This window comes from Exophiala viscosa (assembly GCF_022695815.1).
Source record: "Exophiala viscosa unplaced genomic scaffold EDD37scaffold_1, whole genome shotgun sequence".
In the NCBI taxonomy this organism is placed as follows: domain Eukaryota; kingdom Fungi; phylum Ascomycota; class Eurotiomycetes; order Chaetothyriales; family Herpotrichiellaceae; genus Exophiala; species Exophiala viscosa.
The window spans coordinates 3681494-3697294 of NW_026944353.1; the positions used below are offsets into that span (position 1 = coordinate 3681494).

Genomic DNA, 15801 nt, shown 5'->3' on the forward strand with positions numbered 1-15801 from the left:
TCAGAAAATCATCTGCCGACCGGACGAGAGCCCCACGACTATTCGAGGTTCGGCTTGTGTAAGTGTACTTGGTTACCGAAAGCCTTGCCACGACCGAAAGAATATAGCTCTTCATCGTGGCTTGGAATTCGGCAGTGATTTCGACGACTCATTCAAGCTCCCGGTCGATCATCTCAAGACTGTACTCATCCCATTGAGAATACGAGCTTCGAACTTGACAGGATTTTCGGAGACAGCACGATTATCATATTGCATTCGCTGCGAGAAATATTGCGTCGACACTGTTGGACGCCTAACAGAAACTCAATCACTCCGACTCATTCGAAGACTGTCATGGCGACCTCGGGTGAGATAAACAGGGAGAAGCAGTATGCAAAAGCCAAGGTCCCTCTGGATGTTATCATAGTAGGGTAAGTTTGTGCGGGAAAGCCTCGGCCAGGAGAAGTGAGGCTGACATCGCATGTTTCAGTGCCGGCATTGGAGGTCTTGCTGCAGCAGTGTCTCTGGGCAAACGAGGGCACAATGTGCACATTATCGAATTTGCTCCTGAGATTCAGGAGGTTGGTGCAGGCATTCAATGCGCTCCCAACATGCTGCGACTGCTAGATCGCTGGGGCGCCGGCAAGAAGGTCCGCGATACCGGCGTTCAGCTAGGTGCTATCCAGATTTGTAGATGGGAGGGTGGCAAGCTTCTCGGCAGTGTCCCGATCAACCAAGAGCACGGTGAGCAATTTGTTGTTCATCGAGCAGATCTACAGATGGCCCTGCTGGAACAGGCCGTGGCTCTACCAAACGTCAAATTGCAGACCAATGCGAGAGTCGACGATGTTCAGTTCAGTCCGGCGGCTGTCAAGTTGAGTGATGGCTCTTGGGTTAAGGGAGATGTTGTTATCGCTGCCGACGGAATCAAATCATTGATTCGAGGCAAGCTCTTGGGCGACGAAAAGGATGTCGCAATACCGACCGGTGATGCAGTATTCCGCGTTGTTTTGACTCGAGACACTCTGAGCAAGGTCCCACACCTGCTACCATATATCGAAGAAAAGAGGGCGATTCGTTGGATTGGACCCAACCGACATATCATTGCTTATCCAGTGCGAAATCACGAAATATACAACATGGCCTTGGCCCACCCCGATCGTGGCCGAGTTGATGAGAGTTGGACAACTGTCACCTCGAAGAAGAACCTTCTTGCGGAATATGAGGGCTGGGATCCGAAATTGATTGAGATGTTTGACCTTGTTCCAGAGGGTGATGTGCTGGAATGGAAGCTGTGCATGCATATGCCGCTGATCCGGTGGGTGAAGGATAGCGTTGCGTTGATGGGTGATTCCTGCCATCCCATGTTGTAAGTGCATTCCATCTTACGAAATGACTGGAGATGCTTACTTTCACCAGGCCATATGTTGCTCAAGGAGCAGCCCAAGCATGTGAAGACGCAGCTTCATTAGGCGTTCTTTTGTCCTCCATCTCTTCGAAAGATGAGGTTCCGCTCGCACTGAAGGCTTATGAAAAGGCACAAAAAGCACGAGCTGAATATATCCAGCAATCCTGCCTCTCGACGCGGGCTGCCCTGCATTTGGCAGACGGACCTGAGCAAGAGGCTCGTGATAAAAAGTTCCAGGCCTTGTCACAGGGAGGCGACAGTGATGATAAATGGAATGACCCGCAAACGCAGCAGTTCCTCTGGGGATGGGATGCAGAGGTCAAGGCCGAGGAGGCATGGAGAGGTACGTGGTAATCTTGACTGGAAAAAGTAATAAATGACTGACTGATTACAGACATGAGCGCCGACACTTCTGTGCAGAGTCGACTGTGATAAAAGCCAGTATGAAGCCATGATAGAAGCCGAGTGCGATCAGGCGAGGGGTCTCCCAATGTTTCAAGCAGATCGCGTCTTCCTTTGGGGCGCTTTCCAGCACTTACCTCCTAGAGACTCGGAGTTGAGGTTTTGAAGCTCATACACCGGCCTGTACCATGAGGGCAGGCACGAATATGACACATAGCGCGTCCTACTTCGTTGACAAGAGTACGGCTGTTTAGAACCATGCTTTTCCACAATGCTTTGGCAACTGTTGTCCCAAATGGTCCAATGTCCGCGCGACTACTCACAGATTTCTTGCTCTGGTCACCTGGTCAATGTTCTCGCTAGAGTCTCACACCCATGACGTGGTCTCTTCATGCACTGCACGACTAGCCCCGCAAACGCCTTGAGGAGAACACGGCCGTGATCCCATCGGTAGATACTGTGCCTCGTATTCCACCGTCGATGAGGGAGGCCACAGCGTCACACGCCCTGCACAGTGACAGACTAGCAAGGGAGTTTCGCGATCGATCCTGTCGCGTGTGCAAGCGTGAGCCGAGTGTGCATTTCTCAATGCGGTCGATTTGAATATGCTGCTGGTCATGCAGCGTAACGTCAACCACTGTCTGCACGTTGAATGCGGTGCAGGTGCAGTGTTACACGTGTCATCATCGCTCAACATGCATGATCCAGCATGAAACCCAATCCGGGCGACAAGTCCAGATTGTGCCCCAGATGGTGCATAATCTTCCCAGGTGGCACTCTTTAGCTTTTGGCGGCGCGACTTTAAGCGTACCACGACCGCAAGATCCGGTAGGCTAAGTTAATGATCCCTTTTAGGCGAAACACCAAATTGACTCACCATCGATCAATCTGGCGAGGTGCACTGCACACAATTTGCAATTCCAAGAGTCTTGGAAAGGCACCATCGATGCAAAACCAACTGCTTTCTCGGCAGATCTCCAGATTTGATCTCCCAGAACAAAACGGCTGTCGAGACTTGACGCAGATGGCGCGGGACGATACTGGGTTGAATGATGAGGATCGCCGTCCGCAGGAACCCTGGACCACGGATGTGCAGATGGCAAAAAGAGGAACAGACAACCCTGCCATGAACCTGCTTTGCTTACCGGGGCGGACGTTTAGATACTGCCGAAGTCACTTTTGACGGCCAACTGAGCCGCAAGATGAAGTCAACACTCAGGAGCTATGCCTGGATACTCTCTGGTGTCTTTTCCGAGTATCTTACCCATGCCTGGGGCTAGACAGCCCGGGCTCTCCAGGCCTCTGTCGCCGGTGCCAACAGCCCCATGTTGAGCGGGTGGAGACCCCGCTCTGGTGAGCATCGAGGACCATTCAACGCCCCACTGAAGGTCTTTGATGGCAGCCCCGGGGCACAGGAAAGAGGTCTTAATGGATCCTTCTTGATCGAAAGGAAGACGGACGCGGTAGGCCAGGGTAGGAAGGAAGATTTCCTTTATCAGTTCGATCGTACCCAGATCATCAAGGGATTTTCTGTCTTACTTTGTCGCACCAACGTTTTTGACTTCGCTCAACCATTCATATCCTTTGTGGTCAGTCCTTGAAGAAATTTTCATTCAGCAATTAATTGCGTGAACTTCACTCATGACCGGCCACGACCACCACGAGCATGGCGCTCAACCTGCGCATTTGAAGCACAGGTATGTGTGACATTCAGAGACTTTTATATTGCTCAATTGACTTTGGCTAGTCACGCCCACGAAGAGGCTATTCCAGGAACTGTGAATTTAAACGCTGCAGGTATGCCAGACCTCAACCCGCCAAGGCCATGTTGTTGAAGAATTTTCCTGACCTTTCTACCAGAGGGCGACGACACGGGTTATGGACAGGCTTTGTTCCCTGTGCCTGCCGACGATCCAAACGATCCGCTACAATGGGGCAACTTCAAGAAGACCATGATCCTGTGCATTTGCGCAGCATATTCCTTCTTGGGCAATTCGTCGTTGTTGGGCCCGTCAGTCTACATCGGCATCTATGCTGAGTCATTTGGCATCTCTGCTACGAAAGCCTCGGGCTTGATCTCATATCCTAACCTGGCTTATGGATTTGGATCTTTGCTGTTGGTTCCTGCTTACCTGAAATTTGGACGTCGACCTGTCATGCTATTCTCGATTATTGCCTTTGCTGCTGGCTTGATCGGCTCGTCTCAGTGCAACACATACTCGACATTGATGGCGTGTCGAATCATCCACGCTTTGGGATCCGGCGTCTGCGAGGCACTCCCTGTCCAATTGGTCAACGACATTTTCTTCCTGCACGAACGGGGTCAACGACTTGGATATTACACCGTCTGTCTCTGTCTTGGAGCCACCGGACCTCTCTACGCCGGATACATGCTTGCCGGAGGGTACTCATGGAGGCTCTTTTTCTACGTCGAGTTCGCATTCGCATGTGTCTTGTTCATTTTGGCATTCTTCTTCGTTGAAGAGACATACTACAGGAGAGACGAGATGAAGGCTAGATTGGGCGCCGCGGTGGAAGCCGGACCGACCGAAAAAATCGTCGACGCTGATATGCAGGAGGTAGCACCAGCCATTCCCCCCCGAAAGACATTTGTCGAGACACTCAAACCTTGGGGCGTGTATGACCGCGAAACACCACTCTTGATGACGATGCTGAGATCTTTCTCCTACTTCTTCGTCCCGTCTGTCTTCTGGGTTATTTCAACCTACGGTATCTACATTGGTTTGGGGGCGTTGGCTTTCAACTACACTTTCCCTATCAAAATTGTTGAACCGCCGTACAACTGGAGCCAGGTAATTGCCTTCCACTACTACACACTTCAAGATGCTGACAAGTCTGGCAGACCAATTCTGGCTTGATTGCCGTGGGCAACGCCGTTGGCTATATTCTCGCCATCCCTTTCACGACGTCGTCCGACCTTCTGGCAGCCCGCTTGACAAAGAAGAATGGCGGCATTCGTGAGGCAGAGATGCGACTCGGTGTTCTCCTGCCAGCCATGATCATTGGACCCGCAGGCTTGATTGTATATGGCTTTACTGCCGGACAGAACCTGCACTGGTTCGGGTACTTTGCTGGAGTCGCCATGGTCAACTTCAGCGCCTATTTCTACTTCACTTTCTCCCTGGCCTACGCTGTGGACAGTTACACTGTCAATCTGTCAGAAATGCTAATCGCGATGAATCTGGGCAAGCAGGCAATCTCATTCGGTATCGGCTTCGACCTGCTTACCTGGATCCTGACGGACGGATATATTACTGTCATCGCAGGCATCTTCTGTGGCGTGCTTGCCGCCAATGATTTGGCCTTGTTGGTCTTCATGTTCTTCGGTAAGAAGATCAGAATCGCCACGAGCAAAACTTGGTTGGCCAGGATGCACAAGAGAACGCAGGTTGTTGGGCAGTCGCATTAGATGTGCCACACTCAGGAGCTGGGATTGAAAAATGTCTTCACCGTCAAATTCTTTCTGCGGATTAACCCACTACCCTGGCTTCACTGACACCTCAACATGTGCAGTAGCTGCCTGGTTTGGGTTACGGGAAAGTGAGAGGATGGTGAAAAGTGACAACAACCATACCGCGCCTTTTCGCGCCTGTTTATTAGTTTGTATACCTCTTTCTTTTTCAACAAAGACTGTACAGACTCTCCAATACGAACACTTTTCTTGCTTGTCCGTACTTGTGCTTATCCATTCATACGCAGCGATGGGCTGGGAAGTGCTTTCCTTCCTCCTGATCCTCTCTACTCTGCTCTTTCAGACTGTCTCTGGCAGTGCCGCCTCCAATGACACTACCGCTCTGGACATTTGCGCTTGGGGCACAGATGCTATGCCGATCTTGTACCATGAATATCATGAAGAAGATTGTCCACCAGTCTTCCATCTGAAGCCAGATGGGAACTGCTCGGACTACTTCATTGGTGGTGGTGCGATATGCGCTAGTTTCTGCTAGATCCGAACCACCTTCTACTATGGCCAGGAGCAGCCCTATGTACGGGTACCCATGTGTCGCGGAGGTAAGATATTCCTGCACATGGACTGTGCCTGGTTCACGCTGACCGGAGAGCGTAGGCATAAGCTGTACTTTGTCTGAGTCGGTTCACCAGAACTACGCGTGGAAAGCTAAAGTCAACTTCAACTACAAGTGGCAAGCATTGACAACTGGGTGATTGTTGCTATGCACCACGGCCGCTTTAACTCAACCATACTGACTTGAGGGTGCCGCAGGATCACCGGCGGGTACAGCGAGAAGTCCGGCATTAGTCAAGGCTACAAATTCAACAAACAGTTACAGAACGATCAGTGCGGATACTGGACCTTTGCGCCGTTTTACAAGGGCACATGTGGAACATACACCTAAGGACGCAAGATCGATGTACCGAGAAACCACTGCAGCGACAGCAACACCGTAGCCAACGCATGTGTCGAACAGCTCGTGGATCTCGACGATGCGGTTCAAGGCTGGAGATCAGTACGCGGCATTGTCGTCTTCGTCTATGTTGACTGCTTAACATTGCAACCACTTCCGGACGACCAACAAGACGTAGCGTTTACACAACCGGGCGTCAAGCTGCCGCGAGGTACCGATCTGTCGCAGGCATACGAGAACTTGTGGAATCTATCAGCTCAAGTTCCTTCCTTATCGGAGAACAGTGCCACCACCTGCGTCAACACTGGCAACACCGCAACCAACATCTCCGATTGTGTCGAGGCTATCGGTGATGCTTTGAACAACGGAAATCTCCTTGTGGACGGCACAAGTGGAGGCAAGGGCCACACAATTGCAGCTGGGGTAAGTTATGTCGTTGTCGAAGGCTGCACACGAGCTGACCATTGAACAGGCTTATGACACTTGTACAGTGTTGCTGACGTTCGACGAAGACTGGAGTGGTGAAAATTGCAAAGTGTCCTATCTTGAAGTCGCGGCTGCGGCTCAAGCGATACTCGATGACTGCATTGGCGACGAGCAGATTGGAGGCGCTCATATGGTGAGAGATCAAGGCGATTGCGCTTCTACGGTCATGCTAGGCAATCAGGTTTCGAACCCCTAGGCACGAAAGGAGCAGGCGGTGGACATGATATTTCTTCGTGGTCAAAGCGCATGTTCTCACAGAGTCTCAGCAGAGTGATGATGTTTTCACAGCAGAGGTGAAAGTGGAAACATCCAGCCTTTCTATGGAGCCTCTCTACCGAGGTACGGAGTGTACTCATGGTGTTGATCGATAGGAATTGAAGATGAATGATCATTGCCATATTCAGTCGTTCTCGAAGCCATATACGTACCAGTGCCCCGGAAAAGTCCCATCTTTCCCTGCTGGCCTCGTGGCTGAGACGTGGGCGGGCGCAGGAGCCGAAAACTGGGGTTGTCCCAGCCGTTCGTCGGAGATTCTTCTTTGACCGAGGGAGGAGGAGTTCATTGTGAGGGTTGTCCGGCAGATGCCCGACCATCAGTTCTCGAGGGGCAGCTGACCCATACCTCGCCTATTATTGGTATTCGTGAGATCTCCCTCCGCTCTTCGCTTGAGACTCCAGATTTGCTTCGATGACGAGAAGGAAGCGATTGTAGCATGTTTCTATGACCTCCTTATGTATCTTGGATAGAGGAGTCGCTCTGGTAGTAGTATTTCATGTGCGACCCCTCGTACATCTGGGTAACTGTTAGGTACCAGGTAGGCAGTAATGAAGCCAAGAACGAGTGAAATAGGCAGGTCAACACCCCCGGAGACTCCAGTTTTTCCGGGCTGTGGGCGAATGATCTTAGGCACTTAAGTCGCCCTCTGGGGCTCCATTGCGACTCCGTACAAAACTCCCCAGAATTTGTGTGCGACAATGGCAATATTCTCATTCGCTGGTGGGAATCAGCACTCCAACATCTCCCCCTCAATCCCCGATTTCTCAATGAACCCGGCTTTCTCAATCGACCGTCCTTTTCCGCATTCACCTACTACTATCTCGTACTGTCTGCCGTCTATACACATCCGAACGAACCAACACACCTTGTTCCATCGTCTATTTTGGCATGAATGACCTCGGTGGCTCGCTGTCCTGATAGACCCTTTGACCTTACTCACCACCATTGTCGGTAATCCTGGTCATTTATCCAGTCAAAGCAATCTCGACCTCATTATTCTCCTTCCCTCCGCATCGACGCACATTTTACTCCCTCCACCTTTCCCACATTGTCCTTTTCTTGACGTTCTTGCGGGACACTTTTGCTTCAGTCAAACTCCTGCCGCCCATCTACCGAATCAGAAACCATGGTCTTGCGACAGTGTACCGTATGTGGACGTCGCTTCACCAAGACCGAACACTTCAAACGCCATGAACGCTCACGTAAGTGCTCATATCTACTCCGCCCTAATTTTGATATCAGACTATTCGTCACTCACGCGTCTCAGATACTCGAGAACGTCCATATCCTTGTACGATATGTGACAAGGCTTTCTCTCGGAGGTAAGTCGCTTCATGTATACCATGATCAATCACACCCTAACAACTGTCCCAGCGATGTCTTGTTCCGTCACATGAAATGTCATGCTCAGAAGAACGATAAGAATGCTACCACCAAATCGGCCTCTAGTCGCCGAAATACAATCTCAGAAGGCGTCGCTCCTCAGCCTCCTCACAATGACCTCGACATAAATTCGCCGTCGGCCCTCCTCAACGGCACTAGCAACGGCATTCCTCTGATGCAAATCCTCTCTCCTTCAAACTATCTCCCTCCAAGCAATGACACCACCACTCCCCAACCGACCAGACATTCGCTGGACATGTCGAATCCCTTCGTCGACCCCTTATCTACCACCAACCAATCCCCTTCACTCAACGTGCAGTTGTCGAATACGAACTGGGCAATCCCTCCTCTGAACACCACGAATAAGCCTGCCCAACCTTCACAGCCCCAGAAGCAGTCCCCTTCCCAGCTAAGTGGTGGCAACTCGACGTTCGAAACATCGGTCACTACCCCTGGAAATGCTGTACAAACTCCTAGATCTGAAATCGCCCCGAATCAGTTCACCGACAACCACATTGAATGGCTCCCTCCCTCGGATCCCAACCAAGACAACTTCCATGACCCCTTCCAGATGTGGTTGTTCCCGTCCTTGGGCGACCTCGATCAATCACCCGACTTCCTCCAGACCTATGGCCTGGGAGATGCAGCACATCAATTTGCCGACGTCAAGGAATTAACAAATGGAATCATACTCAACCCTCCAGACCGCACAAAGACTATCGCTATCGTCCCGAGAGAACGCTTTTCCAGAGTTGAACGCTGTTGGGGTCCTCGTCCCGGCCGAGTTCATCGAATAATGCCAGTCTTGTGGAAAGAGGTGGCCTCTTCACACATGGATAACCTATTCTCTGAGTCACCTTTAGCACCGGACGATTTCAGAATGACCTCGAATTGGGGTTTAGACACCGACTGCAGAGTGCGACTGCGCGATTCCTTCCGTACTCCTGCACCTTCAGTATTCCACTCACCAAAGTTGCAACCAGTGCTGGACCCAGTCCTGTCTCACGGAAATGCAGAATTCCCTCCTGCCGAAATTCTAGACATAGCGCTTGGTCTGTTCTTCCGCAGATTTCACCCAACCGTCCCATTCATCCATATGGCCACGTTTTTTGTCCGCAACACACCGACCCCGATGCTATTTGCCATGTGTCTCACTGGCTTGAGCATCCTGGGCACAACTGGGGCCACCAAATTCGTGGCTAGGATGTTCCCCAGCTTCCTCCAACGCGTTTCTAATGATTTGTCGGCCTGTGCAGCAAACTCTGCGGCGCCAACGCAGCAGATGGTCATTTTTGCGACGGCACTGCTGACCCTCAATCTCTCTGTCATCACTGGCGACAGGGACTCTTTCAATCAAAGCCAAATGCTCTATGTCAGTCTGATATCTATGGTCCAGCAGAACGGCCTTTTCGCTGCCGGCGACGGCCAATCCCTGGATGCCTTGTTATCTGAAATGTCCGAGTCAGACGACCGCTGGAAGGCTTGGAGTCGCATCGAGTCGGCCAAACGTCTCATTCTCGGTTTATTGCTGGTGGACTCATGGTACTCGAACCTGCTGTCCAAGGCTCCCATTGTCCGATCCGAATCGGTCTGTGTCGTAGCGCCGTGTGATGAAGCGCTCTTTCAGGCCAAATCTGCCACGCAATGGCAGTCACTCTTACGCAGTGGCAAGAGCCAAAGCGCGCCCACTTTCAAGATTGAGGATCTGCACAGACACGACATGAACCCCATAGGTCAGCTAGGCTATCTCGGCAGATCCAGTCTCTTGGCTCTACTCCAGATTCAGATGCTCGAAGCTTACCAGCGTCTCATGCCACCGGACCAACTGACCATCGGCTCCTTTGTGCCTTGGCAGATATACTCTGGCGACAGTCGCGCCAGTACATTGGTCCCGGCTGTCCTTGCGGCGACAACTTCAGTCGGCCCGTTGTCCAAGACCGACGACACGAATTGTATTGTGTTATGGCACAGTCTATGTGTCATGCTCCTCTCCGATTTCCGCATGTTCGAGCTCGCGGCCGGTCGTCATGGCGCTGCGCCCGCGACAGGCGCCCTCGAAAGTATCGGCCAATGGTCGCAGACGCAATCTGCGCGTCGGGCATGCGTGCACGCCGCCCAGAATTTCAGATTGATGTCCGAACGTCGCGTCTCGGATAACGTCACGATTCACTCTGTTACCGCGCTGTTCGCGTCCGCCCTCGTGCTGGGACTGTACTTGTTCATGGTGACGCCTGGGTCGTCTAGACAGGGTACCGCGCCTGTCGAAATCATCGAGACGGAGCCTGATTGGGCAGAGTTACATGATTTGGGGTTTAAGGATGAGACCCTCGAGGCTGAGCGCAACTTGACGACAAACAGGGAGGACGAGCAGTTTTCTCAGATCTATCAGTTTATCAAGCATGGCGGGACCGTGAGTTTGCATGGCGTCGCGCACCAGGGTGGCTATGAGAGTGCGAGGCGGGTGTTGTTGGATTTTGCCAATCTTATGGATGGTATCTCCGGGCGGAGGCTGAGGACGTTCACGCAGGTTTTGCATATCATGAGCGATGATTTGATGAATGTGGATCCCGGGCTGTAGATATCATGGGTACGAGATTGAACGGTGAGATGGTGATATGCCTGTCCTCGTACACAGAACCCAGCGTCTGAATGTATTTGACATGTGTGTGAACATGAAAAGCCATCACCGTCCCTTGGTCTGGCAACAATGCACGCAGTCAGCCTGGCAGGGCACGCACGTAGCTACCGTGGCCTCATTCATCGGCCAGAGTCCTGCCTATCCCGTCAACTCTATCTTCTGCCGTTTGTGGGGATGTCCTCTGATGCTTACTCAGGAGAGCTTCAGAGATGCTCCCCCAAAAAGCCTCCGAGGTGCTACCCAAAAGAGCTTGAGAAGGGCGATCTAGAAGAGTTTGAGAAGCCGATCCAGAAAGGCTTCCATATCGCGTCACTCGTGAACCATACCCGAAATCGTTGTCATCGCCGTCACAATCGTCGAGCTCTGGCCCATTCCGGAATGGGTCGTCGTAGCTACAGTTACTGCATCGTTGAGCGTGACAATGGGAGCAATGCGTGTTGAACCTGCCACTCGATGCTCCGTTGCCACATTCGCAACAATGCCAAGCGTCCTCGTCCTTGTCCTTCAGCGAATCTCAGTCTAAGGAGAAGATAAAGCTGAGAAGATGAACTTACCTTTCTAGATGTCACCAGTTCACCTTCATTTAAAGGGTGAGATTCAGTCAAGAAGTCGCCCTGCTCTTTGATGGAACCTGCATCCGATGAAACATCCTCATTGGTCGATCCTGATGGTCCACTGGATATATGCACAGAACCAACATCTACAAAACCATCTCGTTCCGCTCTTCCAACAACGCCGAGGATGTCACTCACTCTAGCGAGGAGACCTTTACGAAAGGCGAGGTGCTCTGGGTCATTGATATCAATTGCCGTAGCTTCTAGAATAACATTAGTGTTCATACCCTCCCAAAGCTGGCGGTGCTTTGTCGATCTTTGTTCGACATTCGATGGAGTTATGGTTTCTTTTATAAACTTCTCGCACAAAGGCAGCCATGTTTGACGGAAGGCGTGGTCCACGGCTTGCAACTTCTCGAAAGTGTCTTTATCAGCATCACTTGTGCCCATATCGACTGGCTGATGGAGACTTTTGTCCTTTTGGCTGTGCGTTTCTCTTTCAGCCATAGAGGCATGATGAACGTAGTCGCCGTGCGGGCTGCTGGCCGAATGTGTTTCTTGCAAAGGGTCTAATTTCTCCACATCGTCCGATTCACCTCGCCGAAGAGCGAACAAGGCGATATCTTCCAAATGTCGGCCTAGATGCCTCACCAAGAGCCGTGGCGATACCATTGTTCCACAACGCAACGGGCATTCAATGTCTGCACCTGTTGCAAGACTTGAGGCGTGTTTGCTCTGTAGATGGCGATGCCATTCACGATGACTGTCATACAGCCGACTCGGTGCTGGACAATCAGAAAACACGTAGACGTACGGCTTCAGATCCTCAAAGATATGTCGAATCCAGGCATCTCTGTTCTGTACTGTTATTATGTGAAAACAATAGGGACACTGAAATGGTCGGCGATCCGCAGACCCTTTTGGAAGTCTCGGGACATTCAACTGATCGACGCTCTCCAATAGACTTGATGAATAAGATGTTTCGGAATCTCCTGAAATGGATTCCTCGTCAGAGTCGATATGGAGTGCCTCATATTGTGTGATGATAGTATCAGAAAGCTGGGTCGAGACTGCGTCTTTCTGATGATCGACTGCCCGATCAATGCCTTTAAGGAGCTTCGAGTGGTGTCTTTCTCGATATTTCAGTGCTGCTCGACGCCTCGAGATCGCGGACCCGAGTCGATCGACGAGCATTTGCTCCATGTGAGGATACCTGTCAGCGACGTGTGCACGGTCCAAAGGTTCGAACATTTCGAAATCTGCTTTCTGGATGCCTATCAGTGTGTCATGTGGCATTGGTCGACGGATGACCTGGGAGATCTGATAGAGGCAGTTGATGGTATCCACAAGAGCATGGTGTATCTGCTGGATCTCGGCGTCGCCATCGTCCGTAACATCATTGTCCGTAGCATCATCGTCCGTAGCATCATCGTCGTCAGGTCAGCACTATCGTTGGTATCATCTAGTGCCGCAAAACCTTCTGATGAGGTTGTTTCAGACAGTAGGTCTTCAATATCTCCGAGTACTCGTTGGAGCCTTTGTAGCAGTTAGACCGTCTGATTTCTGATATGGGAAGCGTCTCTCAAGCGATAATCAATGGAAGACCGTCCGCTTTGAGCAGCACCGGTGTTAGCTGCCCATACTCGTAGCCTTCCCAGCTCATCATCTCAGGAAACATGATGGACTTTGGCATCGTAATGCACCAATTCCGCTCGAGACGCGACGTCGTTGAGTCGTCTCAGACATTCAATGAGGACAGGTGAGATCAAGTCCGTCATTACGCGAAGGCTAGACCCGCTCCTCCCACGTGCACTAAATGGCCACTGGAGGTGCGGCAGGCGCATCAAGCGTGACGCATCAACAAGCTCGTACCGAAAACCACCCAGCAACTAATACGAAGTTGTGTATGCGAGAGGTGGAAACCGGCTCGACCATAACATTTCGTTGACACCGGGTGTCCAAGTGCGGATAACATGTCGAAACAGCCTAGGTCGCAAATGTCTGATGCCTTTTTCGAGCACGCAAATTGGCAGGTGGCGGGTTGGAATACGAGGTGGGGTGCCCTGAATGCATCTCGTAAGGCTGCCACCATGCTGCTTGCGCTCCTCTTCTTCCTTCCACCCGCTGGTCGGTCGAAGAACGAGCAACAGAACGGTGACAGGGGTGGAAACAGCAGGACTTATCCTCGCAATACTGCCCCTCATTGTGAATCAGATCGACGCATATGTTCAAGGCATAGAAACCTTGAAAGTCTTCCGTGACAGAAAATATCGGCGGCAATTGGAGGAGTATGCAACGGGCCTGGGCACTCAAAACGCTATTCTCCTCAACACCTTGGAACGTGCTCTGGAAGGAGTAGTGGACGACGAGGACGAGCTCTCCAACTTGATCGATGACCCACAAGGACCGTCATGGAAGGATCCTAAGTTCCAGGCAAAGCTGCGCAAGAAGCTGGATCGCAATTTCGATGCGTTTGTCAGGAATACGACCGCAGCATCAACGCATTTGCAATACTTGTCACACAAACTCGGACTGGAGTCGCTGAGTTCGATGGAGGTATGTTCACTTCTTTGTTGGCACCACTTTCCCAGTTAAGTCTGCCTTCTCGCGCTGTTGCACAGCGTGAGCGTGAAGTCCCTTCGGCGCGCTTCGTGTTTACCTAAGCGAAGATTGCTTTGGATGGCACGATATACTTATGCTGGAAGACGCCACTTTTCCTGGGAAATTGAGGCTTTGCGGCTTGCGCGACAAGACCGTTGCGCCTGGAATGAATGGCTAATACTTGTTTCAATGCCCAGGTGCTGAATGACGCCAACGTCGTAAAACGAGAGGTCATGAAGTTCAGGAATATCTTCTCAAAGTCTGTTTATTCTGAACTCCTGACAAAAATCGGCAACGCAAATAGCGCCCTTAAGACACTCACAGATCAAGCCCGTTACCGGGAAGAATCTGGTACAAAACGACAACAGTTGAAGGGGCCCTTGCTGAAATGCAGAGCTGCACGAAAACATGCCGTGAATCTGTACAACGCAGTAATCCTGGGAGATTGCTGGAAATGCCCCCTGCAGAAGTGTTCATCGTGTTGATCTGCGCATCGAGCCGCTTGATGATAGCGAGCCACAGGACCAAATATCGGCGATACCTAAACTTCGAATGGCGTTTTCGTCGAAGACGTCGAACCATGCATCAGCGCCTCCGTGGTACTGGCAAGAGGTTGAGTCCATTGCGGTCGCTGTCTCCGTACCAGCAGTCATCATGTCTGCAACTCCTTCCTCTGGGAGTGCTCACGCTGCACCCAAAAGGCGAAAGGTGCGATTTGCTACCGCTCTTGGGATCCCATGTTCTCAGGCTGTTCCTCAGCAGGTGCCTCAGGCGACGTCTGACTGTCAAGCGATTGCAGACATGTGCTTGGCTTTACGTGGAGACAACGTGGACAACACCCCCAAGGGATTCTTCTCGATTCCGGAAGGTCCCGACACCGAACAACGATACGACATTTACTTGTTGGACAGGCTGGACACCACGATGGAGACTCAACCCCTGGAAGACCTTTTTTGTCGTTCACCATCTGTTGCCGGATCGAAAATCGTTTCTCGCATAGTCTCACGTCGAGCGCGTCTTTCGCTCGCGGCCACACTAGCCTCCAGCGTACTCCAGTATCAGGGAAGCTGGCTAAAGCCACATTGGCGAAGCCGGGATATTCTGTTGACCAATGTAGTGACGGAAAGCCGGGCCAACATTGATCGCTTCTATCTTTCAGGGCACAAGGTAGATCCGACGAACTCTTCAGAATTGCAGCGGAGTGCACAAGATATTCCCGTCACTGGCGCTTCAACCTCAAATCAAGCCAATGGTGCAACGGGTAAAGTCAATCTCGCAGATACCTTTGTTGCAGAAGATGAAATACCGACGGACACCACACTTACAGCCAAAACTACCCACAAGCTGATAAGATGTGAGCTTTTGTTCCCTCTCGGATTGACCCTGGTGGAGCTTTCGCTTTGTCAATCAATTGCAAGCCTCCGTCTTGCCGAGGACAATGATGCAGTCGAGGCCCTATCCAGTCTCAAGACGGCAGCTCGGGTACTAGACAACGTCTATTCCGAAAGCGGCTTTCGATATGGGGATGTGGTCGATAAGTGCTTGTTCGGGCTCGGCTGCAAGAATATGGACCTTGAGGACGAGGCCTTTCAGCGCGCCGTGTACGAAACGATTGTGTCGCCATTGCTAGACGACTTGAGAGACTTTGAGGGCAGAGGTCGTATCCATTAAAAACTGTTATCATTCATT

At 51.5% G+C, this 15801-nt stretch overlaps 6 protein-coding genes across 6 annotated transcripts; 5 read left to right on the forward strand and 1 right to left on the reverse strand.

The window, feature by feature from the left end:
- The first annotated feature begins 224 nt into the window (after nucleotides 1–224).
- On the forward strand, nucleotides 225–2225 carry EDD37DRAFT_70084 (salicylate hydroxylase). Its single transcript, XM_062820188.1, has 4 exons — nucleotides 225–410; nucleotides 470–1348; nucleotides 1399–1730; nucleotides 1782–2225. The coding sequence occupies exons 1-4, from the start codon at nucleotides 334–336 to the stop codon at nucleotides 1817–1819; spliced, it is 1326 nt and encodes a 441-aa protein (XP_062675712.1). The 5' UTR covers nucleotides 225–333; the 3' UTR covers nucleotides 1820–2225.
- A 1205-nt stretch (nucleotides 2226–3430) lies between these two features.
- Nucleotides 3431–5219, forward strand: EDD37DRAFT_645561 (serine/threonine kinase 16; the record flags this gene model as incomplete). The annotated part of the gene is made up of 4 exons (XM_062817641.1): nucleotides 3431–3486; nucleotides 3537–3586; nucleotides 3650–4602; nucleotides 4653–5219. The coding sequence occupies 4 exons, from the start codon at nucleotides 3431–3433 to the stop codon at nucleotides 5217–5219; spliced, it is 1626 nt and encodes a 541-aa protein (XP_062675713.1).
- A 292-nt stretch (nucleotides 5220–5511) lies between these two features.
- Nucleotides 5512–6856, forward strand: EDD37DRAFT_645562 (uncharacterized protein; the record flags this gene model as incomplete). The annotated part of the gene is made up of 5 exons (XM_062817642.1): nucleotides 5512–5731; nucleotides 5877–5970; nucleotides 6033–6148; nucleotides 6218–6597; nucleotides 6647–6856. 5 exons carry the CDS (start codon nucleotides 5512–5514, stop codon nucleotides 6854–6856), a joined length of 1020 nt encoding a protein of 339 aa, XP_062675714.1.
- Nucleotides 6857–7972: 1116 nt separating this feature from the next.
- On the forward strand, nucleotides 7973–11126 carry EDD37DRAFT_70158 (uncharacterized protein). The gene is made up of 3 exons (XM_062820190.1): nucleotides 7973–8138; nucleotides 8204–8258; nucleotides 8311–11126. Exons 1-3 carry the CDS (start codon nucleotides 8063–8065, stop codon nucleotides 10895–10897), a joined length of 2718 nt encoding a protein of 905 aa, XP_062675715.1. The 5' UTR covers nucleotides 7973–8062; the 3' UTR covers nucleotides 10898–11126.
- On the reverse strand, nucleotides 11073–12807 carry EDD37DRAFT_604703 (uncharacterized protein; the record flags this gene model as incomplete). Its single annotated transcript, XM_062814761.1, has 2 exons — nucleotides 11073–11459; nucleotides 11512–12807. 2 exons carry the CDS (start codon nucleotides 12805–12807, stop codon nucleotides 11073–11075), a joined length of 1683 nt encoding a protein of 560 aa, XP_062675716.1.
- A 771-nt stretch (nucleotides 12808–13578) lies between these two features.
- On the forward strand, nucleotides 13579–15761 carry EDD37DRAFT_671581 (uncharacterized protein; the record flags this gene model as incomplete). Its single annotated transcript, XM_062819419.1, has 4 exons — nucleotides 13579–14067; nucleotides 14310–14533; nucleotides 14580–15713; nucleotides 15743–15761. The coding sequence occupies 4 exons, from the start codon at nucleotides 13579–13581 to the stop codon at nucleotides 15759–15761; spliced, it is 1866 nt and encodes a 621-aa protein (XP_062675717.1).
- Nucleotides 15762–15801: the final 40 nt, after the last annotated feature.

What these genes read in the sequence shown, in the direction of transcription:
- EDD37DRAFT_70084 (XM_062820188.1), top strand. Translation starts at nt 334, where the DNA reads ATGGCGACCTCGGGTGAGATAAACAGGGAGAAGCAGTATGCAAAAGCC. An exon ending in GATTCCTGCCATCCCATGTT is followed by an intron (nt 1,349 to 1,398) that starts GTAAGTGCATTC and finishes TACTTTCACCAG; the next exon opens with GCCATATGTTGCTCAAGGAG. An exon ending in GGCCGAGGAGGCATGGAGAG is followed by an intron (nt 1,731 to 1,781) that starts GTACGTGGTAAT and finishes GACTGATTACAG; the next exon opens with ACATGAGCGCCGACACTTCT.
- EDD37DRAFT_70158 (XM_062820190.1), top strand. Translation starts at nt 8,063, where the DNA reads ATGGTCTTGCGACAGTGTACCGTATGTGGACGTCGCTTCACCAAGACC. An exon ending in CAAACGCCATGAACGCTCAC is followed by an intron (nt 8,139 to 8,203) that starts GTAAGTGCTCAT and finishes CACGCGTCTCAG; the next exon opens with ATACTCGAGAACGTCCATAT. An exon ending in GACAAGGCTTTCTCTCGGAG is followed by an intron (nt 8,259 to 8,310) that starts GTAAGTCGCTTC and finishes CAACTGTCCCAG; the next exon opens with CGATGTCTTGTTCCGTCACA.